This window comes from Taeniopygia guttata, chromosome 12 (genome assembly GCF_048771995.1).
Source record: "Taeniopygia guttata chromosome 12, bTaeGut7.mat, whole genome shotgun sequence".
NCBI classification, from domain to species: Eukaryota; Metazoa; Chordata; class Aves; order Passeriformes; family Estrildidae; genus Taeniopygia; species Taeniopygia guttata.
The window spans coordinates 2,278,144-2,305,928 of record NC_133037.1 but is presented as its reverse complement, the minus strand read 5'-3'; the positions used below and the strand labels follow the sequence as shown (position 1 = coordinate 2,305,928).

Genomic DNA, 27,785 nt, shown 5'->3' with positions numbered 1-27,785 from the left:
TCCTTTGGTTTTGTTTCTTAGGTTTTTTTTTTTAGGTGTTTTTTCTTTCTTTTTTTTTTTTTCTGGTAGAATATCACAATTCTTTAAAAGCAAAATATTTGACAAAGAAATGTTGATCTCGATGAATTTTTGTTTTGACAGGGTACCAGGCAAAGCCACAAAATTTTGGTAGCATGCAAATGCATTATCCTGACCTCTAGGAAAAGACTGGTTTAATATTCAAATATATCATCACTTTCTGTGTCATTTTTCAAAGATAGAGGCAGAATCTTTAATAGGAAAGTTTTAGCAGCATTAATTTCCTCAGCAATGAAAAATTCTGTTTCCAGTCTTGTTCAGTAAGAAAGGCATAAGGAAATTATTTTATTTTGACATAGAAAAGGCTAAATTTTTAATAAACTTTTAAAATTGGCTACAAGAAGCTTGGGTTAATCTGTTGCAAGGAACTCTTAGTCTATTTACTCTTGATACCACTTAGAAAAAGCCCCGTAATTATTTAGAAGAAAATTTTTAATGAGGAAATACCTAAAATTCAATTTAAAATTTTGTCCCTAATTAAAAATGGAGCTGCTAATTATAATGCCTATCTCCTTTAGAAGGTGCTGCAAGGCTTAATTAATTGTCAGTAAAGCTCATTTGAGAAGCTCACAGGAAGAAAAGTGAAAAATTGTTTATGTTAATCAGGAGGAGAGCTCTGAATGGGGCTGGCAGGGGTTGCTGGGCACCTGTGGGCACATTCCAGGGAATGCCATGTCCTGCTGTCCCCATTTCCCACCCCAAGAGCAGAGCAGGAGAGCTGAGGTGCTTCCAGCATCATCAGAGAAGGTTCCAGGAGAGCTGGAGAGGGATTGGGGACAGGGGATGGAGGGACAGGACACAAGAATGGTTCCCACTGCCAGAGGGCAGGGCTGGATGGGATATTGGGATGGAATTCCTGGCTGGGAGGGTGGGGAAGAACTGGGATGGAATTCCCAGAGCAGCTGTGGCTGCCCCTGGATCCATGGGAGTGTCCAAGGCCAGGCTGGGATGGTGGAAGGTGTCCCTGCCCATGCTCACTTTGAGGCCCTTCCAACCCAAACCATTCTGGAGCTCAGAGAGAAATTCAAGTTACTTTTCTCACTTAGAGAAGGGGACTCCCCTGCCTGACTCTGCCTTTTCTCTGCTGAAGAAGTCCCGAGAGGGAAAATGGAAATCCAAGAAGGTTTGAAGTTCAATCACAATTGATGTCTGTGCCACTTTAGACAAACAAGTCTCCCCTCCCCTTTTTTAACTTAAATTTGTTTAATATGCAACATATGAAGGGGCAATTGATGAAGAGGTCACTCAGGGCTGGGATGTGATTCAAGTGACGGCTCCCACCCCACGGGCTGAACCTTCCACAGCTCAGGACACAGCTGTGGGGACCAGGACCAAACAAAACTATTCCCACTCCTGTTCCAAGCCCAAGCCCGTGCAGTGACCCAGTTTTTGAGGAGAGAGGTTTGTGATTACCTGACAGGAGCTCATATTTGTACGAGAGGAGCAGCAAGAGCACATTTAATCTTTCATGCTCCGCTCTGACAGCTGCGCTTTCGCTCGCTCAGCTTTCTTGAAGGATGAGCCAGGCAGGGCTGATTTTTCTACATCCCGAATTTCCAGACAGGGATATGCACAAGCTGTAGGAGCTGTTTGTCTGATTGAGGCGCTAATTGTGCGGGTTCTGGCTTGGAGCAGCGTGGGGAAGGCAGCGCGTTTCACGCTTAATACCGGGGAAGAGACACACGCCATGCTCAGTGGATAAAAGGCTCGTGGTCCCAGCTGGGAAAACAGTTCCATTATCTCCCAGCTGCACAGACCTTCCACACGGCTCCGTTCTGCCTGGCTGAACAGCCTGCCTGCCTGAGAGCTCCCCACAGTCCTGCAGAAAATTGTAGAGACCCTGAGACACCTCGCTGCTCGGAGCTGTGAGTACAGAACCGCGCTGGCTGCTGCCGTGTGGATGATATTGGGTTTGTTGGGATTTTATCCTTCCTCGCTCGTTTTCATTTGCATAAGGGGGAGAGAAAGGGGGAAAACTCGCTGCTTTATTTCTCCTGCGCGGCTGTAAATGGCTGATGCTCCAAACGTGTGCGTTCTGGGCAGAAAAGGAGGTGTGGGATGAATTTGTATGCGTGTGAGGGCTGAGGCAAGCAGAGCCCAGGCTGTGCTGGCCACGGGCACCACAGGTGCATCACTGAGGCGATCCCAGCTCCGTGCTGCAGTGAAACGGGCAGCACAGAGCATGACAGTGCTAATTCTGCCACTTCCAGATGACTTTCTGCAGCATATCAAAAGCTGAAGTGGGTGATGAGAGCCTAACCTCATTTCTGCCAGCTGAAGGTGGAAAAGCAATAAACGTAAATTTGCAGGAAAATGTAGGTTAGTCCTAAAAACAAAGTTTTTCCCTGTTGCTCATTTGAGTCATCAAAGGAAAATATAAAGCAAGTTCACAGCTTTGGTATCCAAAGACCTGCAGGAGTGTTAGTTTGGATATTGCTATTTATTTACACTGCATGACACAGCTTTAAAGGATGTGATACTTTATCAAAAGTTTGGAAAGTCTGCTTCCAGAAGCAAGTGCCTGACTAGAGCTTTCTGTTAAATCAGATATTCCCATGGTGCTTTTGGGGTGAATCCTTGGATTCAGACAGCTGTTGCATGTGGAAAGGGGCTCCTCCAGCAGCTTTGGCAGGAGCAGGATGCTCCAAGCTGACAATTTCCTGCAGCACTTATGGAGCTGAATGATCAAGCAAGATGCAAATGCTCTGTAAATAACAGTTACTTGTCCTTTTACCAGCACTGCAACCCTTTGCAGATAAATATTGTGAGTCAAAATCCAAATATTTACTCCTCTGAAGTAGCATTTCCACCTCCCCTTTCATTTTTCTCCCCCAAAGAGAGGAGATTGGTGACTTCCACACAAAGTCCTGAAAGTTCAGAGATTTTTTCAGTGTGCCACTAAACCCTGCAGTGTTTGTAATTCCAGACACCACATCCCCACAAATAACCCATCTCCATCAGCCAGCTTTGCCTGTGGTGCTCCAGAGGCACTGTGTCAGTGTTTCACATTCCACAAGTCTCTGCTTCGTAGGTTTTATGACGCTAAAAAGTCCCAAATCAGTACCTCTATGAAGTTAGCAACAACCATAGATCACATTTTATCGTGTAAAAAAAGAAAAATAAAAACCCCCCGATGTTTGCAGCTGTGGGTTTCAGATGCTGGTGAGGTACTGCTGGCCATGGATTACAAGTTTTACCTTCCATGCTGAGGATAAAATTATAAATAATCCATAACCACCTAAGTGCTTTAAATCAAGCAGGAGCCATGTCTCCTTTCCTTTGCTTCCAGCTTTATGACCACTATTAAAAAGGTTTGTGGTGCATAATAAGCTACCCTAAAATTAATTTCTTGCCATTGGAGCAAGTATTTCCCTCACAGAACAAGGTACCAGTGTGCCCAAGGGGCCTTAAAACACAAAGTTGGGTGGTTCAAAGCACTATTTGTGTTTGAACTGAGAATTTTTACTAGAAGATATTTTGTGAGTATGTGGGAAGAGATCAGCCCTGCAAAACAGCATCAAATTTTTATTTTTCTCCCCAAAATTGTGTTAGCTGCATGTTACTACAGTATTCCTTCTGTGAAAAACTGAGTTTATTGCAGAAGATTGCCACAGATTGGCCTCCGCTCACCTTCCTCAGGGACACAAAAACCATCTTAATGGTGCCCTGCTTGTCCCCAGCCTCTCACGCTGTCTCTGGAGCAGGGGAGGCCCTTGCAGAGGAGGAAAACCAGCAAGTCTGGCCAAAAAGTCATTTATTCCTTCTTCCCAAGGGCTGTACTCAGAGCTGGCCCTATCTCTGTGCTTGGGCAAGTTCACAGCTTCGTCTGTCTCCAGGAGAAATGGAGACACAAAAAAATTCAGGCCCAGTTTTACAGCTACAACTCCCTGCGTGGCAAAAACCATCCCTGGGACACACAAAAAATCCCAGACACGGCAGAATTTAGGTGATTAGGTGACCTTATTTTCATCCAAAAACAATCAGGCTCCACAAGTCTCTTATTTACACAAAGATTTTCAGCAAGTGCAGAATATGCAAGAAAAAAATAAAGAACTTGAAAAGGGATCAAAGCATCTTCAAGTGCCCTAATCACAGTAAACCAGAACAACCCAAATCAATGTAGATCCGGGCACTGTACTTAAAATTTCCCCATCTTTTGGAGGAAAAACCACACACAGGTGTGAGACAGAGCATCAGAGTTATGGAAACCCTACTTGGAGCTAGGAAAGTGCTAAACACACCAGGTCAGCACAGAGCCAGCAAGATATTTCTGCACAAAAATCCCTCATGGGGACTCCTCAGTTTCAAAGGCTGGAAGAGAAGCAGTGAGGAAAAGCTGGAATTTTTCCATGCCTTTCTGCCCTCAGCTCTGTCTCCTCTCCTCCAAGAGGCTCCTGGTGCAGAACTTTCAGCTGTGGCTTTTCCTGGTGGATGAGGAGCAGCTGCTCAGCACTTCCTGCTGCTTTTATTCTCCAGGGCACACGGGCTTCTTCCCAAATTTTGGGGGGAAAAATGATTGATCTGTCTTAATACAGCCTTCCAGTGCCTGAAGGGGCTCCAGGAGAGCTGGAGAGGGACTGGAGATGGAGGGACAGGGCACAGGGAATGGCTCCCACTGCCAGAGGGTGGGGATGGATGGGATTTTGGGATGGAATTGTTCTCTGGGAGGGTGGGGATGGGTTGGGATGGAATTCCCAGAGCAGCTGGGGCTTCTGGCAGTGTCGAAGGTCAGGTTGGACATTGGGGCTTGGAGGAGCCTGGGACAGTGGAAGGTGTCCCTGCCCATGGGGATGAGCTTTAAGGTCCCTTCCAACCCAAGAAATTTCATTATTTGATCTCGTTATTCATTTTGGTGGTTTTTGTGTTCTGGGTTTCCTGCAAGAGTTCAAACTCCAGAGCACGCAGCGCTGAGGGGAGCATTGAGAGGGAGGCATGGGGAGGAAGGAGCTGGGGAGAAGAACAATAATTTCCCTCAGAACCTCAGATGTATTTTTAGCCCATAAAGAGATGGAGGAATGGACCAAGTGAGTCAGAAGGAAGTTTGTTTTATTAAAATTCCTGACAGCATCTGCTGTAATGCTTTTGTTAAAAGAGATGGAAAACATCAGAAAGATGAGAAAAGCTGTGTTCTGCCCTTGCTCTTTACAAAACATAATAATATGGAAAGGAGTGGAATTGGTTTCCCAGTGATTGGTTTTATTGGCTATATCCAAACACAAGTGACCCAGGTACACAAAGACCCTCCCCAGGGTTCTGATCCCAGCTCCCACCAGAGGCAGCTCAAACAAATAAAAACATTCTGCCTACTTTTCCTACAATAAACCCTTCCTTCTCTTCAGGACACCCTGATGCGATCACCAATAAGATCCATTTTTTAAATGAGATTCTTCAGGAAAAATATAAATGCTTTATATTTTGTAATGAATTCAGCTCTCCCATGGCTGCAACCAAAGCATGAGGATCCCAAATCCCTCTTTGTGGTGATGCCTGCAAGGAATCTTTTATTAAAATTCTCTTATTAAACTTATCTCTTATTAAATGAGGGAAGACCGGCTGAAAACGAGGATCCTCTGCTGTAAAAGGAGTGTAAATATCAAGTGTGTACCTTTGAGCAGCACCTGATTTTAATTCCCATCCCTGTGATTCACACTAGGAAGGTAGAACCTGGCTGGGATGAAGCTCTGCACCAAGTTTTTCACTGAAATGAATGAATTTTCAGACATGTAGTGATTATTTCTGCTTCAAACACACCTTTTTCCACTGCCTGCTCCATTGTAGGGTCTGGACATCAGGCAAGGCCATTCCACAAAATGCTTGGCACTGTTCCTGAAACCCTGGTGCACTTCAGCAATTCAAATCCATTTCTCCCAGACCTTCCCTGAGCGAGTTTGGTGTGTGCAGAACACGAGTGGTGCCTTTGGTGAGGGAAATGGGGATTAAAAGCACAGAAGTTTCTGCAACTTCATCTCTTCCAGCAGTTTCTGATAATCCTACCATGAAATTACAAAAGCAGCGGGACCAGAGCAAACCTCCCTGGAAATTGTACTCCCTCCATTTGTAAAGGAAGCCAGATAAGGTGGAGATTTTTATCAGCTAAATGAGAGAGCTGTGTCACATGGACTCCCCAGTGTCCCATCCCTCAGCTGAAAACCCTCAGCCAGGACAGGATTTGTGCTGTGGATCCGTGAATCCTGCTTTTCCCAGGCTGTTGCAGCTTCCAAGGAGTTTGTCCTTGAGGCAAGGAAAGCAAAACAAAACCAAAATTCTCCACAGAGCCACACTGGGCACCCACACCATGACCTCCAGCAGAGCTGCTGATTCTCCCTGGTGCCTCAGTTTCCCTCCTGTCGGAATCTGAGGTATTGATGATTCTGAGATTGCAGAAAGTCTCTGTCTGTCAGCCCCACTGCCAAAGCAGAAGCCATAATTGGTCTGTGCTGGTTTCAAGGTTGTTTATTCTGTTTATCTCTAACATGTTCTGCTGCCCTGCCGCAGCTCTGTCCTGCAGGGCAGCGTGTGGGGCTCTGCCCTCAGTGGGATGGTACAAACATTAAATACCACAAACTACCTGTGCTGGATTTACAATAACGTGCCAATATCTGTCACCTACGTTGGACAGTGTGTCCCCAGCCTGAACCAACAGAAAAATGCCAACACCACAGTGAAACATGGAGGGCATGAAGAAGGAGAAAAAGGACAAGACACACCCAATTTCCTCCATCTTGTCCCCTTTGAACCCCTAATGTAGAATCCTAAAATTTTACTTTTGCACCCGTGCCACACTTAATTATTACTTATATCAAACACTCAGAGCTGGTAATTGATCCTGTAAGATTGAAAACTCTTTTCCATGGACAGAGATCACAGACAGTGTCTCTGGGGGCTCTGTCCAGGGGGGTTCCTGACCCCTGCCAGGGTCCCAGAGCTGCCAGGGCAGCCAGAGGGAAGCTCTGGATTCCCACATCCTCCTCTGATTTATCAGCTAGCAGCCACTCCTCCAGCTGCTCCTGATGCTTTAGAGGGGGATAACCCTGGCTGGTGACAGCTGGGAGATGTTTTACCCATGGCACTCTCACTTGTCCCTGGTACTGCAGCATCCAGACTCTGCTCACAGGGATCCATTCTGCTAATTTCCCTAATTTCCCCACTTAGCCCCAGATGGGTTTGTTTTCCTTCTGTAGATAATAGCAGGAAAGCTCTGCAGGCCCCAGAGAGGGAATTTCTCTCCCAGAAATTGTTTTGTCTGCTGGTTTAGAGGGAGTACTTGGGCTGCACAGCGGGTTAGAGGTTTTACCCCTGTTAAAGTCACTTAAACTGCCACCTTTCCCTCAGCACTGATATCATTAGTGCTGACACATTGCTGCAGCCTCTCCACAGAGGTCACCCAGCCCTTTCTGGAGCTATCACACAAAGCTAAAAGCCATAAATATTATATTTAACCCTCTCCTTTCCTGTGTTACTCCATAACCACTGGAGGTGTAGGTTTAATTTCTTCCCTGAACACACTCTGGCTGCTTTATTCCACCAAATCCATCAGTTAGGTTTGCATTTTCAGTCCTGGCTCAATTTTCCTACCCCAAAATCCAAATGAATGCTAATATTTGGTATAAAACTCTAATGCCTGGGCAGCTGCATTCCCATCTGTCTGTGAGGGGACAGACTTGTCAGAGGGATCTTCTACTTAAAAGGAAAATCTTTGTTTCCTACATCATTGGAATAGGAACTGTTTTCATTAATTCCTTTGCAAAAGCCTGGGCTAAAGGTGTCCCTGCCCACACCAGGGGGTTGGAAAAAGATTATCTTTATGGTCTTTATGGTTCTGTGATTCTCTAAAAACACTTTATGTAAAAAGAAACAAACAGGATCCTTTTTTTAAAGGAGAGAATTCTTGTAGAGCTGAATGTACTCTAAATATTTGCTGTTGCTGTTTAAGTACTGAGATTTTGAGTAGGATAAAGTCAGGCTAAAATTTGTGCAATATTTCCCAGGAAAATCACATGTGGCAGACTGGAGGTGTGAGGTGTGGTGAAGACGGGTGAGGAGGTGGAACTCCAAATGTCCCTCAGACATTTTTGGATGTTCCGGGCCCAGCTCAGAAGCATTTGAGACCCTGGCAGGCAGCTGGAAACAGCTGTGATTTTGGGTTTGAGCCATGGAACGATTTACCAACCTTGCAGGAAGAACAAGAAGTCACAAAAGTTTAGATATTATAGTAGAAGTAGTCACAAAGTAGAGGGAAGAATTTTTGAGTGCTGTACAGGGGGCTTTTGGTTTTGTACATGGGGGTCAGAGGTTTAAGATGGAGGGATTTGGGCCTGCCCTGTCCTCCCTCTTTCTCCTTCCTCACCTCCATGTTCTTGGTGATGTTGGCACTCACAGATTGGTTTAGAGTAGAAAGGCACCATTTAATATAGGTAATAGGCATTGGGGAAAAACTGTACCCATGTAACACGTAATGTACCATATAAAAGATAGAAAAGCACCATTTAATATAGGTAATGGACATTGGGCCACTTTTCCAAATTTTTTCCTGCCTGTTAATAGGATTATCCACCCCCTGTGCTGCTGCCATACCCCAAATATGGTGCCAGGGCTGCTCCATCCCCCCTCTGCTGCCCCTCTCCAGGTCTGATTCCATCTGAGACATCACCTCAGCTTTTACCCAACTGCCTGGAGCAAAGGAGAATCCTGGCTTATGAACCTGCTCACAATTGATGCAGTTCCAGCCAGGAATAAACTGTTCTTAACCTAAATACTCCTCTGAGGACACTGAGCTCGGGGGGAAGAAGAATAACTGTGCTGTATCTAGTGCAAGCAGGGATAAGTGAGCCCAGACACGCTGGATAAGTTGGGAAAGCAGCTGGAAAGAGAGGGGAGGGGAAGGAGAACAGTGGTGAACCCAGCTGAACAGTAATGACCACTTTAGACTGAAGTAAATGCAATGTTTGCAAATAAAACACAGCCTGTTGAAGCTACAAAGAATGAAAAGGCTGCCAAATGGAAGATTTGTCCAAAAAATACTTCAAGGAAAAGGGAAACTCCAGGGGGTGAAAAACCCTTCCATAGTGAGAGTGAGGTGAGGCTGTGGTTGGTGCAATGGAATAATTGACATGGCAAATTAAAGAGTGATAAAAATGACAGAGCAAGGTGGGCAAAGCTCAGTGGAAGAAGAGCTGGTGTGGAGTTCAATTTGCAGGAAAAACATTTTTTCATTTAATGCAAAATGCCCACTAAGGTGAGCCAGGATCTACTACTGAATCTTAGAGAAATCCTGATAACAAGAGACTTCAGAGGTATTTTGGGATGCTCTGAGGAAAGCTGTGGGCAGTGCTATTTGGAATTACTCTGTACTTGAGGTATTTCCGCATTAATTGCACAGCTTTACTCAGAGATTACTCATTTTCAAGTTACTCTTACTGAAGGTGTTGAATAATGGATGATATTAAACTTTGGGTTAGGGATTCAGGGGATTGATTCAGAAGACATAGGTGAGACAGCCCCAAAATCAAACTTCTATCAAAAATTAGCTGAATAAAAGTTGCATTTGAAGTACAAGAACTGAGAAAAAAGCACCTTTCTCACTGATTCAGGCAAAATAAAAATGACTAAGCCTGTCACGATTTTACCTCTTTGTCTGGCTGACTTTCTCAGCAAGATTGATTCCAAATCCAGCTAAGCCCTGAAAGGAATTAGCAGGAAACTGCTTTGTTGGAGGATGCTGAGGGGGTGGATTGAGCAGCCAGGGAAGCAGCAGCAATACCCAGAAATAAAACCCCAGCCCTGACTAACCAGGGGGCTCTGCTGGGTTCATTGAGGTATGAGTACATCATAAAACCTCTCACTTGAATCCACAGAGGCAAAAGCAACACTTTGGGGGAATAAAAAGTGTTGCCCTGATTTTTAAAAGTGTTTTCTTTTATAGTTCTTTTGAAAGTTTTAGGGTTTTCATAAACTTCTTTAGCCTTCTGATATGTTTACATATTTCTACTGGAGTTCTCACGCACTGTTCATGTAAATAATGATTGTTTTGCATTCTTCTTTGTGGGAGGAGAGAATTGATGGGCTTTTGGTTTGATCAGTGTGGTTGGAGAGTTGGCAATTCCATCCTCCAATACACTGTCACTTTTGGAATTCTATATATTGCAGGGTCAGAAATAAAATTGGCTCTTTTTCTCTCTTGAACTCACCAAGCTTTCTCATTTTGTGTCCAACAGTGGCACAAAAAGCAGGTGAGAAAGTTTTGTGAGGTCATAAAATCAGAGAACACAGAGTGGAAGGGACTTTAGGGATGATCCAGTGCCACCCCTGCTCCCTGGGCAGAGCATCTCCCAATGGATGATGGAATTTTATCAGTCAGGCAGTGACACTCACTGGCCCATGATAATTAATTATTAATGGCCCATTAACAGAAGAGATCTCCTGGAGGGAGGATTGGTTGTGGAAAAGATAAAGAAAACTGCCCAATGAACAGCAGAGAACTGCCCCAGCTCTAACAGATGGGAAAAGAATAAACACCCCCAGTTAAATCTTGCATTTCCAACCTAAGACACCAGGCCAATACCCGTGCAATTACCCACTCCAATAATCAGTGTCTGATGGGGATGGTTCAGAATAAATGAGCTGGGATGAAGGGTGTGACAGCTAACAAAGCATTTGTAATGGGCTATACTGATATTAAATGCAAAGTAAAAAGGGGCACTAAAAGATGTGTAAAAATAATCAGAAATGAAGCTAAAATCTGTTTAGGCCATGGTTGTAGACCTGGCGTGAGAGACTGAAAATTAACCTCGCTCTGCATAAATGCAGGAGGGTGTCAGGGAGGCTCTCAGGTCCCTTTAGTGCTGCCACACTCAAGTTATATGCCATTTGAGGGGTTGTTTCTCCTGTCACGGTGCAAATTTGGGTTACACCCAAGTGCTGTACCTTTCACTGGCCATGGACAGACAGCAAAAGGTGCAAGAGATGCCTCCAGGAAAGTCTCACTGCTTACATTCTTCAGAGATACTTCCCTGTTAAAAAACCCCATAATGGATGTTTCTGTTTTGCTTTCATTTCAGTGTTTTGGAGGAGCAGTAATGCTTTGGGTAAAATTCAAATCAATGCAAACCTCATAAGCCAATAAAAGTTTATAGATGGTTATCCAATATGTAATTTGTTACACAATTTCTCGGTGGCTTCTGTTTATTGAGACATAAAGACTTTGCTTTTTTTAAGGGAGGTTTTATGTGAGGAGGGCATAAGAAGGAATAACCTTTCATACCTATTGTGCCATAAACTAAATTACTCTTAACCCAAACCATTAATCTTGTAGTGGCAGACTAATGAGACCAAAGGAAACAGAAACAAAATGCCTGGAATCTTCTTGAAGGGACAACTTTTATTTCCATCAAGCCTGTAGCTGCCCAGGTTGGCCACATGGATGTCACAGTTGATAATATCAGATAATATAATAAAAAATAATCCAAGAAAATGATGAGGGTATAAAGTTTGGGACAGGGAATGAATGTAGAAGAGATGTACAGGTGTAGCTGCACTCTGTTTATTTCCTGGCAGGAATTTCCTGCTGGATGTGAGTAATGAAGGGAAGGGAAGGAAATCTGAGCAGCAGCCTGGGGGCTGCTCAAATAGAGATCAGCATGGCTTTGGTGATTTGGATCAGGAGGGCTGGAAAAGCTCTCAGGAAGAATGATCCCCACCATAGTGAGGAAATTCACTGCAATGCCTGGTGCTTATGACTAAGATGTTCTTTCTCTAATACAACTTTTCTCTCTGCAATATCCTTTGGCCTGCACACAACATCATTTTTCCTGGTGTAATTTCAAAGCAAAGGAGCAAAACTTGGGAGAAAATGCAACCTTTCTTTTTTATGTTTTATATTTTGGAGCCAAACACGTAAACATAAAAGGAGCTTTTCCTTAGTAGGTCTTGCTTGAAGTATGAGTGCACTGACCTGGAGATACGCACAGAGCAAAAGCCAATTTGAGGCTGTCTCATAAGTTAAGTGAAGCTCCAGGTGTTTGGGAAGCTGATGTAAATCTTGCTGAATTCAGGGGGATGTGTTTCCCTTTCCCAGGACTGGATCAGCCCTTGCATGCTGCTTATTAGCCCCATTATTCCTGGGTGATTTCCCCTCCACACAATGCAGTTGTGGCTGTGGGATTTGCCTGGCTAAAGGAACTGAAGTACTTGGTGATGAACTTGCACTCTGATGAGGACTGGTTTGCCTATTAAAGAAAGAAAAGCTAAAGGCAGTGGATCCCTTCAGCCCCTAAATTTGCTATTTCCTTTGAAGGATGACAGATTTTTGTGAGAGGAGCAGACCAAGAGAGGAATAGAAACAATCTGTGTGTTGCTCTTAGCGTAGAACCGGTGAAAAAAATGGATTTGTGTCATTATGAGATAACAGCATTGTTTTATGTGTCAAGGGGAAAAGAGAAATAGTCCATTATTTAGATCAGCACCAGTAAATGGATGTTTTTAAGACTGAAAAGCGGGGCCATCTCCTTCTTATCATCTCCATTCAATCTCCTAAACTCTTGCCGAACCTGTAACAGAGCCTGGGCTGCGAGGGAAAGTGAGCCAAGGCTCAGAGTGACACAGAGTGACACCAGCAGGAGTTATTAGAGGAATTTATGAGCACAATCAGACATGGGCATGACAAGAAGTTGGGGAAGAGCTGCAGTATCCCAGGAAACAATCTGCATTTTTAAGAGCAGAACTCCAGGGAAGGTGTGATGAGCTTGACAAAGTGCAGACACTTCACTTCAGGATCCTCCTCAAAGTCTCTTCCTCAAAACCAGAAGCACTTTTCAGCCCATTAGAGACTAAACTCTATTTTGGGATTTTACCACTGCAGCTCCAAGGAAATGTGTAGAAACTCGTTGATGGAGCAGCTTTGCAGGGATGTGAAGCTGAAAATTAGGCTTTTACAATGTTTTTTTTTCTGCAGTTGTTGGGATGGATTTGATAGTCCTGGGGAAGCAGCAGGTTGGGGTTGGCCAAGGCTCCAAAGGTGGCTCTGAACTGGTGTCAGTGTTGGTGTGAAACTGGTCTGAACCTCCCTGAAACGGGGAAAACAAACTTCCTGAGAGTTTAAAGAAAGACTGGAAAAGGAAACTTCACTGTTAAATATTTTAGATCCTCATCCCATGGGAAGAGTCACCAGAGAGGAAGGAAAGATGGAACCATGGGGGTTTCACTGTGCAGCTTTAACAATGAAACTATTTCAAAGGATTTATTTTTTCTTTTTTAATATATAGCCCAAATTCAGCAAAACACCTAAATCCATCTTTGCAGTTGATATGAGAGTGATCCTACAGCAAAGAATGCACCTGAAAATATATTAATTAGCCATTTCTGCTATAGAGCAGCCATTCCACAAAGCTGGCATTGGACAGACCCTGAAGCAGGGAGCTTAAATTCCAAAGACCCTTTAAATTCAATATTTTCCTTGAACAAATCCTTATTTTTCTCTGGAATATTAGCAGTGTTAAGTCGCCAGCCTCCAGTTTTGAAGGCAATTTATCTTGGGAAATTTGGGATGTTGAGTTGTTTTGGTTTTATTGATGTGGAAAATGAAAGTGTGACTCCTTGATAATGAATGCATTTGTGGATTTCTTGGGACAGAACTTTTTTTTTTCCCTTGTTATAAATGTGGTGGTTTTGACTTAAAACAAAGGACAACCTTTGTAGAGGATTGGTGAAATCATGTGCCTTAGTAGAGACTCCAAAAGACAAAAGTTGTTTTTGCTAGAGGATAAAGGAATGATAAGATGAGGAAACATCTCCTTTGCTGTGGAAAGGCAGATTTTGATATTCTTCAATTCTGCTGAACCAACAACTTTAAGAGTTTACAACAACTGTTTGATGCAGGAATGAAACCAGAGAAATTTCACTTTTTGTGCCCCCACAATGGCACAAAATGGATTAAGAATGCAGGAACTGCTTGGGAAGTACACAGAAATAGGATATAAAAGTGGAATGGAAAATACAGAGTTAGGGGATGAAAAGGGAGGGAGAACCATCTAGACATGAATTTTCACCAGCTCCCTTTAATTGGCACAAAACATCATTGAAACCCTCAGGATTTTTCCCTCTGGAGATTTCTCTGGTTAATTGTGAGTTTTCCCTGCTCTTTTCCTGGGTGCTCAGGACCCTGGTGGTGAGGGAATTACGGGAATAATTCCCCAGCACCCCGTGGTAAGTTGGGCACTTAATCAGTAAAATAATTTGCATCAGGACTTTGCCAAGTAAGTGCTCCTCAGAATGGCCTGGGGTGAGACAACAGTGGTTAATTCACTTTTTGTTTTCTCTGTTATAACAGATTATTTGGCATTGTCTCCTCTCAATTGTTCTCTGTGATTTCAACAACACATTTTGGTACATACCAAGAGTGGAAATGAAAACACTGAATAGAAGGGGATAAAAGAGGCTCCTGGAGAGCTGATGTTAAAAGGCAACAGGTGAAAATCCTGTTAAATTTCAGTGTCCAGTTTAATGGATGAGGAAACAAAGCAGAAATGAAAAGGAAGTTCTGCTTCTGGAAAAAAAAATGCACAGCATTTTCCCATGAAAGTCAGGGTTTTCCTACTCTCACCCTGGAGTAAACCCTATTTACCTGTTAAAAACCCAGAATAGCAAGTTCAAGTTCTTTAGTGTACCCAGGAAGGGAAAACTTTCCGAAATCCTGATTACTATTTCAGCTAACATTTTGCTTTTCTAACCTCTTCTGAGTTTGTAGCAATTGTCTGCTGCATATCCAGCAGATGCAAATGCATCAATCCCTGCATGTGTGCCTTGTTTGGAGTGCAGGGCAATTATCCAGGAATAAAATCAATTTCTAACAAATCATCTGCCATGTGCAAAGCAGGCCTCTAATAGTAATTAAAGTCATAAAATGGATTAATGTTGCTTTCTAGCTCTTTCTTTTACCCACTGGTAAAAACAGCTCATACATGAGTTCTAGGAAAGAGCATGAACTGCAGAAGAAATTAATTAATAAGCAACAAATAATCACAAATCAGTTCATTTTAGGCCTAGGATTACATCATGATTTTCAAGCAATTTGATAAAATTGATCTATGGCATGTGACTTTGAAGTGACTTTGAGGAATTTAGATGTTCATATGGAGCTTGTAGCAAAAATAAAAACATATTTAATGTAGAAAAAGGGAAAAATAGATAAGTCTTGCTTTAAATGCACCAAGACATTCTCTGTAATAAAATGAATCTCTGAAGTTGTACTTCTATTTAGCTCACATTGACATGTTCTTCTCCAACACACTCAAATACACAGCTCATAATCGAGTTTTCTTCTCAAATTGACAATTTAAATAGAAAAAGAAAAGTCTATAAGTTATTCCCTGACTTGAAATACAGCCATCTTCTCAAAATCAAAACTGTGGTTAATGTTAAAGTTGTTAAAGAAAGACATGGCTATTTATATTTATTAAATCCTAATAACACAATAATTTTAATTGAGAGCAGTGAATTTCTGTTCACTCTGGGCAGGGAAGATTTCTTGTTGGATTAAGTCTTTTTTGACCCAGAGATGGTGGAACTGAGAGGTTTTATAAAAACGTTTATTCCATTTTCAGTCTCATGAGAAGGGTGAGACAATACAGGTGCTATAATTGACGCCATCACGATCAGGAGCCAATTATTTCCTAATTACAAAACATTATAAGTGTTTCTTGGCCTATCAGCTTTAGCCACACCATGCTGTAAATGCCTTAAAGCCAATAATCCAAAATTACCCCTCATGGCTCCTACTAAAATACATCTTTCATAGTTCTATGTCTCCAAAGTATCTAGTTTTATTTGCAAAACTCTACAAACCCATTTCCCACACTTTCCAAATTTCCAGTCCTTGTCCTTCCTCTTGGCTGGTGTGGAGCAGCACCTTCAGGGCATCCCCTTCACCCACCCAGAGCTCAGGGATCCCTCTGCTCCTCCCTCTCGGATCACCCAAACCCTTCTGGGTTTTCCATGGGGGATCCTTTAGAGACTCCAGCTTTGCTTCTTGGTTGTTGTTTAAAGGATTTCCTCTTCTTCCTCCTCTTCCTCTTCTCCTTCTGCATTCCACCAGCATGCAGCTCTTGAGCTGCAGAAGAGGGAAATCATTTGCATTCCTCTTCCCATCTCCAGATCATCTTCAAACCTGTCTAGACATTAAAGCAATCTGTTTGCTGCACTGATTATTCCACTTGGCTGTATCCCCTATCTTAGAATACATAGATGATGCTGAATTAAGTCCAATTTCATCCAGAAACCAACTGATTATTTTCTTCCTTTTCCTCATTATCCAAGAGATTCTAAGTGATGGGAATAAACAGCAACAGAATCACCAAGGAGGAAGGGAATGGGAAGGATCCTCATTTCACACTCAATCATTTACTTGTTAAACAATAAGCCTTGAAATTAACTTTCCCTCCTGACACCCCTGCATGCACAAATGCAAATAAAATGATTACAGCCTTCACCTTGGGCAAAAATAATGGTCATGGATGGTTCAGTTAATCTTAAAGTCACCCTGGAGTTGCAGCCCTGCTTGTTCCTCTTTATATTGGTTAGAATTCCACCTAATCATGGTCTAAATCTGTGGCCACCCAGGTCAGGCCAGAACTATTCCTGGCCACTTTATTTATTGCTGCACTGCAGTATATGGCTATTCAAAATTCCAAATATTTCCTGACAGCTCTCGGGGGAAATCTACAGTTCATAATTTCCTTTCATGGTACTATTAATACTTCCTGACAGGCTGAAAGCCAGTTGTTAATAAACTGGAAGATTTCCAGGTTCTTGTCTAAAATTAGCTTCAGTTTCTCTTCTTTTTTTTTTTTTTTGGCAAATCTTAACCTCAATCCAGAAATTTCTGAAGCAGGAGTGGCAGGTGGATGCCCTGGTCCTCCTTCTGCAGGTGTTTGGTCAAGCCTTGGACCTCCTGGTTCAAAAGAGCATTGCTCCAACTCCAAAACTCCAGGGATGTTTTGCTCAACTCCACATTCCCTTTGGGAAAAAAGTTTGGTGGATTGGTGAGTTCTCTGTGTCCAGTGGGCAAAGAAATTGCCTTTTTTTTTTTTTTTAAGGTGTTGTGAAGGCCACCAGCTTGAGAACCAGGTGTGTTAGAAGCGCAGCAGCAAAAATAATAAATAGTAAAGATGCTGTTTATTTGAAAGGAGAGCCCCATAAAGATATCACAATGCCTTTAATATGTATTTTAATAAAAAGATCTGGGATATTGAATGTGAAGAAGCAAAAGATTAAAATGCAAACACCCAATAAGAGCCTTTAGGGTGGCACAAATGAAAGCATTGCTGGGATATCAGGCTCAGAGAGCAACAACTGCTGCATGAGATCTTGAAAGAGATTAAGTCTTCAAATTACCATTGTAAAAGTTTATCAACAATTCCTTTATTAACCTCCATATCTCTGAAGAAACCTGCACGCTGTCTTTTGATGATATCCTCATTTTGATCCTCTTTTTACTGAAGAAATGGGAATTTTGCTGCTGACTTCAGTCAAAACCCAATCAATTTTTTTATCATTATTACACTGATAATATTTGGAAGGAGGATTTTTTAAGATTTTACTCATAGATATGAAATAGATATGAAACTTTTCACCTGGGAAGAACAATGTGTGCTCTTCTTTCCCAGCGCTTGAGTGTCATCAAGATCTGCAGCTTTAGTGTTTGTGAACATGTTAAAAGAAATGTGATAATTGGTTCAGAAGTGATATTGTCAGATTTGGTAAATTTAACACTTTCTGATCTCTTAAAAAACTGTATTTCTTAGTGTATTGTATTGAAAATTGATCCACACTTACATTTCAGCCAGGCTTTGGAAGCCTTTTTATCAGATTTTTCCATCTCAATGTTGGCTCAGTAGTTGCTGCAGACTGTATTAAATGGCTGGGAGAGAATCTTCTTATTGTTGGAAATTATCTTTATCATGAAAACTTCTAATTTATAATTCACGTGGAAATCATTATTTTCTGTAGTTCCCAAAGATCTCTGAGGGCTGAACTGATGTTTTCATCCCACCAACACTTCCAGGGCAGATTTCACACAGGTGCTGGAGGTGCAGTCCCACATATTTAGGGATTAAAATGAGAACAGCACTTTTTTAACCAAAGAATGAGCAATCAGCCCTTTCAGGCTGATTACTGGCATTGCTTAATGTATAAATTTTTAAAAGGAGTATCAAAAGACAGCTCCAAATGTGGTTGTGTTAGATAACTGCACCTGGGTTCAGCACGAGGGCTGGGATTGGGTAGTTCTCTGTTATATTCATTATCACTTAAAGCACTCTGCTGTTGAAGGACATTTTAATGCTGATTTGTCAACAGCACAGCCCACTGGGGTTTCCATCTTTCAGTCTTTGTATTTGGGTTAAGTACAGCAAATTCTCTCATCGGTTTTTGCCTGTTGAGACAGGGTTATTTACAGCTGGGAATGCCCACACAGTGTTTGGCTACTGCACTGGACCTGTTCAGATACCCATGAAAGAATGGATGAATGAAAGGGTGGCACTCCCTGAGACCTTCCCAGCAGTTCCAGGGGGATCTTGAAGCACTTGGACACGTTCTGCACTGCACTGATGGCAGAGGAGTTTCTCTTTTCCAGCATCCTGCTTTAAGCTCCCCAATTGTTGCTGTAAGGATAAAAACACAAGAAAAAAATCAAAATAAGTTTAAAGATGTTTAAATCCTGCAATTATAAGTAATTGATGATTAAAGAATGTGTGAATCCTTACAAGGATGCTTAGAATCATGGAATGGTTTGGGTTGGAAGGGACCATAAAGCTCCTCCAGTGCCACCCCTACCATGGGCAGGGACACCTTGAGCAGGCTGCCCTAGAGCAGAGCTGGGCAGAGCTACAGAATAAAGCAGGGATTTATTAAAGGATCTCCTCCATGGATCCACCTTGGGCAGCACCAGAGCCCAGCCAGGGCTGCACCCAAATGAACCAAAATGGTCCCAAAATGCACGAGCGCTCCCGGGGCTCTCCCTGGGATCAGTTCTGCTCCATTGGCACCTTGGAGTTCATTGTCCCATTCCAGCTTTAGCCCAGGCAGTCCCATCCTGCTTGTTTTTCTCTCTCCAGCCCACGGTGTTTGTGCTCCTGGGCTGAGATTTGGGTCATTTGTCCTTGGTGCCCAGCTGGAGCAGGAATTGTTTTGTCTCCCTGCTCTGTGCACAGAGCTCAGCATCCCCTGATAGAAATCCCAGACCCACACACTAAAGCAGCACAGAATGTGAAAAATATAAAAGCTCAAACCTGAGGCATCACTTCCACTATTCCAGGCTGCTCCAAGCCCCAGTGTCCAACCTGGCCTTGGACCCTTTCAGGGATGTTCATCCACAAATTCCCTATGCAAGGGTCATTTCAATGTTGGTGAATCCATTTGGGAAGGTGAGTGAGGCCTCATCAGAGAGCAAAGTCCAGCCCATTTCTTTTCAAATGTCTTAATTTGGGGAGTTTAAGACACCAAAAGCCTCTGTAGTGTTCCACCATGTAGGATCTCAATGTCACCTAAAACCCAACGAGCTGTTTGCTCCGAGTTAGGAAAATGTTTTGAAAACATAAGATTTAAACCCTCCCCGAAGGCTTTATGCACTGAATTTGAATTGCAAATGAGCCACAATATTTTCAGTTTCCCTAGGAAAAGTAAGCAATAGCAGTCAGGAGTGAAAACCAAATGAAAATCCAAATCCTTTTGTGAAAGAGGAAAAACAAGAATGATCGGTATCGGAAACCTTTGTTAAATAGCACGGGGTGCTTTTCTCCCTCAAAATATGGTTCAATAATTCTAAATAAGCAGTGAGAACTCCAACAGCATGCGTAAATCCTGCTGGAGCCTGGAAAAGTGGTTGCTTCTGCTCCTGCTCTGGTAGTTGCAAGTGTTTGCTATTCACTCTGTTATGGATATCTGGAAAATAGTCTGAGTGTAGAAAGAGCCTCAGGGATAAAAAGTTTGAAAAGAAAAATGTAGCTGTATATCATTGGCATTCATGAGAAAATTCACATTCGATGCCTTCGAATCAGGTGCTCAGGAGACAATAGAGAGATCAGGAGCAATGGTGTGCCAGGAATGCAAGCCTGGCTGGGACAGGCTGGGCTTCTTTCCTGGCACATGAGGAATACAAAAGCGTGCAAGGCCAAGTTCAAAAGATAATAGAGATGTGTGGAAGCTGCTGGGAGGGAAAGCTGAGACTGCAGAATAAAAAGGCTGTGCATGCACTGCCTGGATTAGAGCCTTTCTCTCCACATTTCCATTCCTTTCTTCTGCCAGGCAGATCTCATTCCATAGGTGGTTACACCAGCAAACCTGGGGTGAAGCTCCTCCACCAGCACCACTGTGGATTTTGGCCCCAAATCCCTCTTGCTACACTTTTATTTTTTTTTCCATCAGGTCAAAAAGCTGCTCTTTCTGCAAACACAGCTACATTTTGCCATGGGTAAAAATGTCAATTTGCTGGAATTTAGCTGAGAGCAAAATCTCATCATTCCCAGGGCCTGACAGGTTTTGCCCCAGTTCAATGTCACATCACCACCTGAACCAACTTTTACTTGCAGAAAACTTAACAGAAAATTGTGGCAGAAGTGGGAAATGGGGCCTATTTTCATGAAAATTCAGATGACACCAGAAGAGCGTTTTGTCTTTTGTCATAGATTTCGTTTTCTAAATCAAGACCAAATCTTTGGTTTTGTTACTCAAAAAATAAGTGGTTGTGGAAATTAAAGGTCTTGAAAACCAAAGCCTCAGCACCAGGTTGGGCTCAGCAAAGAACAGGACTTACATTAATGTGTTAAATGATGTCAGATTAGTGTAATTAATAAATGAATCCACAGCCTATTCCCTTCTAAATTGCAAGGAAAACATCTGTGCAACTGCAACCTTCAGCCACACAACAAGACAGCCTTTCCCTCCGTGTTTTAAGTGCCAAGTCAACACTCAAATCCCAGTTTTAGTCTGAATTTTTCAATATCCCAAATGTCCAGGAGGGAATGTTTGATGACAGCAATAGTTTTGTGTACTTTCTTTCCCATATTACCCAGAGTGTTTGCAAGGAGAAGCAGGAGTTGCACAACTCATCCACATTGCTGACCTGGGTATTTTATCCACCTTCTCCCATTTATTCATCTCCTGTCTATCCCTGTGTGTCCCACACATTTGGATGTCCCAGGAGCAGATATCTCTCCTTCCTGCACAGATCAGAAGTGAAAATGACAGGTATAAATTATCTGAGGACTGAGTGTCTTTCCTATGGACTTGTTTTCTCTAATGGGAAAACAACAAAAAATGATGTTGCCTCCTTCTGTAACAAACATATTTGTATAAATTACATCCTGCTGACAAATGGACGCACAATCAGGATTTTTAGGGGGAAATATAACGTTTCCCCCATGATCATATTTAACATATTTTGTTTTCCATCCATCTCTCTGCTCAAATCATGGCATAACAATTAGAATAAGTGATAGCAGCACATCCAGAAAACAAAGGGTACGATGGCAGAATTTATCTTGTTACATTTCTTGATCTAACACCAGTCTGGGATTTCTGGTCTGAACCAGATTTTTCTTATGCTATAAATATTTCAGTTTTTTCATTTATTCTTGATTTAGTTTGACAGTAAATAATCCCATGGAAGCAGCTGTTGGAAAGATGTTGTAAAAAATATTAAGTGCCTGCTCGCCAGTTCAGTCCTTGTGTTTGTCAAAGGGAAGGGAATAAAGCAGTTGGGTGACTTAAAGGAAATATGTGTGTGTGTGTGTGTGTGTGTATGTATGTGTGTGTGTGTATTTAAAGTAATGCCCCATAATTTGCAGTCCTAGGAGCAGAAGAATTACAGTTCTGAGGATTGATCAATACCTTGTATGAATACAAAGAGTTTGGGTTGTATATTCTGGATATTGGCAGCTGCAGGTTCATGTTTCAGGGTTCCAAAAAACTCATCCAGAACCCAACAAGAGGAGAATAGAAAGCAGGGAGGGTTTCAAAAGGATATTTCCTTGCAAAAAGGAAAAATAAAAGGATCTGTCCTCTTGGAAAAGGCAGGGTCTGGCCAGTTATTTGGCTTTTATTGGTTAATTTTTGTTTGGAGTATTTTTTGTTCGGAATATTTTTGTTTGGAATATCAGGAAGCATGTGAGTAACTCTGGATGGTCTAAGTCCATTCTCAATTTCCTTTGACCTTTAGAAGGGATTTCTGCACTAAATAACTCACACACCCAATGTGGAAGGACTAGAAACTGAATATATTTGAGAGATCTTGTGGAAAAGCAGTTGGGTGTGACCAGCATTGGGAAGCGTTCCCTGTCCAAGAAAACAACCACAGAAAAATACCCAGAACAGGAGGGGAATCCAAATAGAAATGCCAAGGAAAACACGTGGGAATGTGCAAAACTCGTGGCAGTAATTTCTGCAAAAGGGGATAAATTGCAGACAAACGCTGGTTGTTATCTGCTAACAGCCAGCTTGGCACCCACCAGGATGATTTGTCAGCAAATGGGCAATTTGAGCCTCCTCACCCTGTGCTGCTGCTGCACACACAGGTCCTGGGTCCCTGGGGAATCTTCTCCCTCCTCCGGGGAAAAAAAATGTAAAATTGGGACAGGTAAAGTCACAAAATTAATACAGGAGGATTTAGATGACATTTAAGTAATAATTAAAATCCTAAATTACATTTTTTTTGATCTGAAGGGATACATTCTGTTCAGGAAGGACAAGGGAAAAAAAATTTAAAGCAGTTTTTTTTTTTTTTTGTCTCAGGTATCACAGATATATACACGAGCTTCGAGACAAATATTGACAAGCAGGAGAAAGGGTGTGAAATAAATATGATGTGATTCAATAAGGAAAAGCACCAGGTTTTCCACTGAAGCAGAAATAATCAATGCCTACCTTCAGTATCGCCAGGTAGTTTAAAGGAGGGGCTGGAGTGGAACCTGAACTGAAGGCAAGAGCTCGAAAAAAGCACCCAAAAGTATTAAAAAAGAAAGGAAATATTGATTGAGGGTGTTTAGGTGCAGTTGCTGCTACTTGGAGCAGGGTTGATATATAAAGGTTCAGCCCAGCTCATCCTTCTCTGTTTCTACCCCGACAGAATTATAATTTAATACTTTTTAATCCTTTTCCTTTCAAACACTTATAAATTTTGCAAATGTTCTTCAATAGATCACAGCTGTGTGTAAAGTAGGACATCATGAAAGGCTAAAAGAAACTCTGGGTTTTTTCCATCCTTTTTTCCCAAAAATTTAGAATCTTATCAAGTTTTGATAATTCCTCAGGATTCTAAGTGTCTCCCTTGAGACCTCCTGCATTTCTTAGGTGAAGTTTATAGAAAATATTAACAACATGAAGTCCCTTAGAGAAGTGGGATGGCTTCCAGAAGATTTGGATTTCTTAATTTTCTAAAAAATATCTCTGTCACTCCTACCAGCAATAAGTTCCAGGACAACCCTGGATGAGATCTTTTCACACTGCTGTGAAAAATGAGACAAGTGAGGAGAGAATATGGATCCCTAAGTGTGCCTCATAATTGTAATTTCTCAGTGGAAAATTTTCAGCACTTAAAAGGTTTGGAATGATTTTACAATTTTGTAAACTCACTTTATTAAGTGATTTCTGGTTTCAGCTGCTTTATGAACTGATGCCCAACAGTAAATCACTCGTTTGCCCTTTGGGAGTATAGGCCAAACAGATACTTTTTCCTGGCTTAATTCATCATCTGCTGACTGAAATGTCAAAGGAAATTAGAGGAAATTGTTATGTAAATCCTTACAGGATGGTTCAGTTCTGAAGGATCCAACTTGACACAGAAAATGTGTTTTTTTTCCTTTTTACCTGGTGTGTGTGTGACATTGTGATCCGTTCTCCTCTCCTGGGAGATCAATACAACACATTCACCAAAGGATCCTGGCTGGGATCAGAACTAGACTATGATGGAATCATGGAATCCCAGAGTGGTTTGGGTTGGAGGAACCTTAAATCCCACCCAGTGCCCCCCTGCCATGGCAGGGACATTTCCACTGTCCCAGGCTGCTCCAAGTCTGGCCTTGGGCACTGCCAGGATCCAGGGGCAGCCACAGCTGCTCTGGGAATTCCATCTCAAACCCTCCCCACCCTCAGAGGAAGGAATTCCTTCCCAAATATCCCACCCAGCCCTGCCCTCTGGCAGTGGGAGCCATTCCCTGTGTCCTGTCCCTCCATCCCTTGTCCCCAGTCCCTCTCCAGCTCTCCTGGAGCCCCTTCAGGCCCTGGAAGGGGCTCTGAGCTCTCCCTGGAGCTTCTCCTCTCCAGGATATCACCCCCAGCTCTCCCAGCCTGGCTCCAGAGGGGCTCCCTATGATGGAACAAGAAATATCTTAACATTTGATGAACATTTAGGAGTTGGGAAAAGCTCATTTTTCCAAACACTTTCTTCCATCCCAACACTGTCTGGCAGAGGGACCACAGTCAGATTTTTCTTTCCTACTTGGAGAAACTCTCTCCCATCCAAGAGATCTCTGTGCCACATGGAGAGGATGGGGGGAGACCCAACATTACCTAAGATTTTCTGTCTCACTTTGGAATTATTTTTGTGCCAGGATGATCCTATCCTATCGCATTTGTAGTGTCTGAGCCTCCAAACGGTGCAGTAGAACGTGATTTTACCTGGGGAAATTAGGGGTATTTATTTGGAGTCTGTACTTTAATTGCCCAATATCTCTTCCTGTTTTTGCAGAATATCCAGGTAGTCACAGGAAGACACACTTTACTTTCTTCCACTGATTGGATGGGAGGAATTTTTGACCTTGGAAAGTGGAGATGGTGTTGCTATGGAAACTAATAAGTCTGCTGCCATTCATGAGCTGCAGCACAGGTAAAATGTTCCACTATTAGTGTTTGTGATTGATAAATCTCTGTCAGTGTCATAGTTCTTGGAGAAAGGAGAAGCAATTACCAGAATTAACAGCCCTTTTTTGTATGAGCAAGTGACTAAGGAGCTTTTCATTAGGACACACTTTAATTTTAAACAACTCCAGGTGCTGCCTTTGAACCAGAAAAACACTTTGCAAGATCATAAGAAAGCTGGAATCCAGGTAACAGCTTTAAAAATAGACAAAGCTGTAAAAGTGAGAAAGAAGAACAATTGTTACTTGGGTGACAACATCGTGAAAACATTTATTGGCCACAATATCAGCAAATGAAGCTGGAGTGAAAACCAGACCAGTTTGGGAGCACTGAATGAATGGTTTTGATTCCACATTTCATACCACACCCTTCAAGTGCTTCCATGTGAGTAAAGTGTCTTTAAATCACAGTTAACTGAAAGGCAAATAAAAATATTTATTTATGAAGTCCAACAATGGGTGAGAATTATGAGGATTATCGATATAAATGCACAAAGAGGAAAGAAAATCTGGCTTAAAACCCCAAACAAATGCAAATATTCCTTCTTTGCCTCCTGCTGGAGTGGTGCTGGACTCTCATCCTCCCACCCTGGGCATCCTGACACTTCTCAGGCTGAGATCAGAGCACAAAATGTGCTTGGAGGGAGCAGGAACGCCTCCCCTCCACTCTCCTTCCTGAACATCCCCCGTGTTTATTTAAAATATCAACAGTTTGTAAGATATTGTGAGGTAAAATTTTCTTTTCTGCCTGGCTGGACATTGCACACAGTGAGGTTTGGTATTCTGAGTTCATTCCTGCTCTGAACCTTTCTTCTAATTAAAAGCATATAACTTGACAATCCTGCTTCATAGAGCCATAAAAATGGGATTAACTCCTGTGGCTCATTACAGCCTCATCTCCAAACAGGCACTGAGTGGGAACTCAACTCTTTGAGGTTCTAATGAATTTGGGGATGGACTGACCCTTCACACTTGGCTGTGATAGAAACCATGACAACTGACTTTTGTCTCCAATTAATGTATTGAACTCTAAATAGCCAGGATATTACTCATGTACTTAGAAGGAAATTGTATTAAAGTAACCTCAAATGATACTTAAATTAATTATGTAGTGCATGAGTCAGCAGCTGTTTGAAGTGAAGAAACAGAGCAGAGGGCAGACTTCAGTACCATTTTAAAATACAATTTAAATGAACCTCGATGCTGTTTTATCTAAATGTGAAATGTAAACCTCAAGATAAAAAAAAAAAAGCAAAGCTCAGGATCAGACTTTCTGTTAAATCAATACCAAGCTGTTATTTCAGTAACAAACAACCAGCACATTAAGGACTAAGAATCGTGGAGTACATAAAATATTGTGATATATAAAATATTTCAAGTGAGCAGTCGCTCATTTAAGCCCAGCTTTGCTGAGCTCATCTCAACAACCATGTTTTTAGGACCTAAATCTTCCCTTTAATTCCTCATTGCCCCACTCAGCCCTCTTGGGTGCCTCTCACAGATCCTTCCCTTCTTTACTACTCTGAGTAAAGCGCTTGTACCACTCTTTCAGGGCACCAGATTCCCCTGTAATTCCTTGATTTCTTGGGAAATAGATGGTGATCCTGGAATCTGAATGGCTGGAGGAGCAGGACAGCTGTGTAAGGGACAAGATATTCTTACACCCATTATTTGTATCTCCAAAAAGAACCTTTTCCTTCCCATTTTTTAATTTTTCCCACGAGTTTTCATTTTTGAAACCTTTTGTCATCTTCATCATTCATGCCAGAGGATCACCTTTAACAAGCCCAGTGCTGGGCTTTAAACCTGAGTTAAAAGGTACTGGGAGCTCACTTTTAGATGAACAAATTCAGCTTTTAAAGACTTAAAAATAGCTAAAAATGCAATTTTTCCATATTCCCAGGAACCAAGAGTAGCTCACAACGGCACTTTTGTCCTGCTCCTGCTCTCAATTAAAGGAACAGCAAAAGCTCCAACTGACTTGACTGGGATAAGTTAATTTATTCCTGGGTAGAAATTAACTCCATTGATTTCAGCAGAGCTCCGCTGGTTTTCACGCCATGACATTCTGAAATAGGCCTGATGGTAACAGTCAAACTGCACTTATGGCAAAACTTCTCTGATTTATCACCCGGAAGGTTCACATCAATTTAGGAATAATAGAAATGAGTGGGAAGGGGAGGAACCAGCCCTGATGCTGAGCAGAGCAGTTTTGTGGGCTGGGGATGGAAAGGTAATTCAGGGTGTTGGATGGCATTGGTCACTCATTTCCTCCTACCTGACATGTAGAATGAAAATGATTTTGACCTATAAATTAATTTTAAATCTCAGGATTAAATGTGCTGTGCAGAAGAACTGGATATTATTACCCCCCAAAAAATGGCAATTCAATTACTCAAAAATCAAAGTGCCCTCTATATTCTCTTTATAGGCAAAAAATCGTGGAAAGAATAATGTTCCCTCCAACTCTTATTTTCCAGCAAAGCTTTTTTATGTATCTCAACGATGGTCTTTAGGGTTTTCTTGCAGTGCCTTAGGGGACAAAATAAAATAAGGTAATGCATGCACAGTGGCACAGCGAGGGAACAGATTAGATTTTTTTTTTTTCCATAACCCATTGCTATTTAAATGAGATAATCTGATCTAAGCAGAGCACCAGAGGCAAGAAGGGTGATGAAGATAAACTCAGAGAACATTACTTTAAATTCTATGTACTTGCTATAGGGATGTACAACAACCATCTCCTGACATCACTGAAATGTAAACATTATTTGATATGAATATGTTAGGAAAGAGCCTTCACTT

The 27,785-nt window shown here is 42.2% G+C and overlaps 1 protein-coding gene across 5 annotated transcripts in view; it reads left to right on the top strand.

Annotated features, from left to right (window-relative positions):
- The first annotated feature begins 1,637 nt into the window (after window positions 1–1,637).
- LOC100220391 (contactin-6) overlaps window positions 1,638–27,785 on the top strand; it is a 129,151-nt gene continuing 103,003 nt past the window's right edge. For 2 of the 5 annotated variants that reach the window (XM_072934686.1, XM_030283063.4), the window contains exons 1-2: window positions 1,804–1,943; window positions 24,812–24,949. In XM_072934686.1, the coding sequence (XP_072790787.1) occupies window positions 24,895–24,949 (55 nt within the window). In that variant the 5' untranslated portion in view covers window positions 1,804–1,943; window positions 24,812–24,894. Of the gene's footprint in view, window positions 1,944–24,811; window positions 24,950–27,785 lie in introns of all 5 variants that reach the window. The other 3 variants (XM_072934687.1, XM_030283065.4, XM_030283064.4) reach the window with 2 other exon arrangements.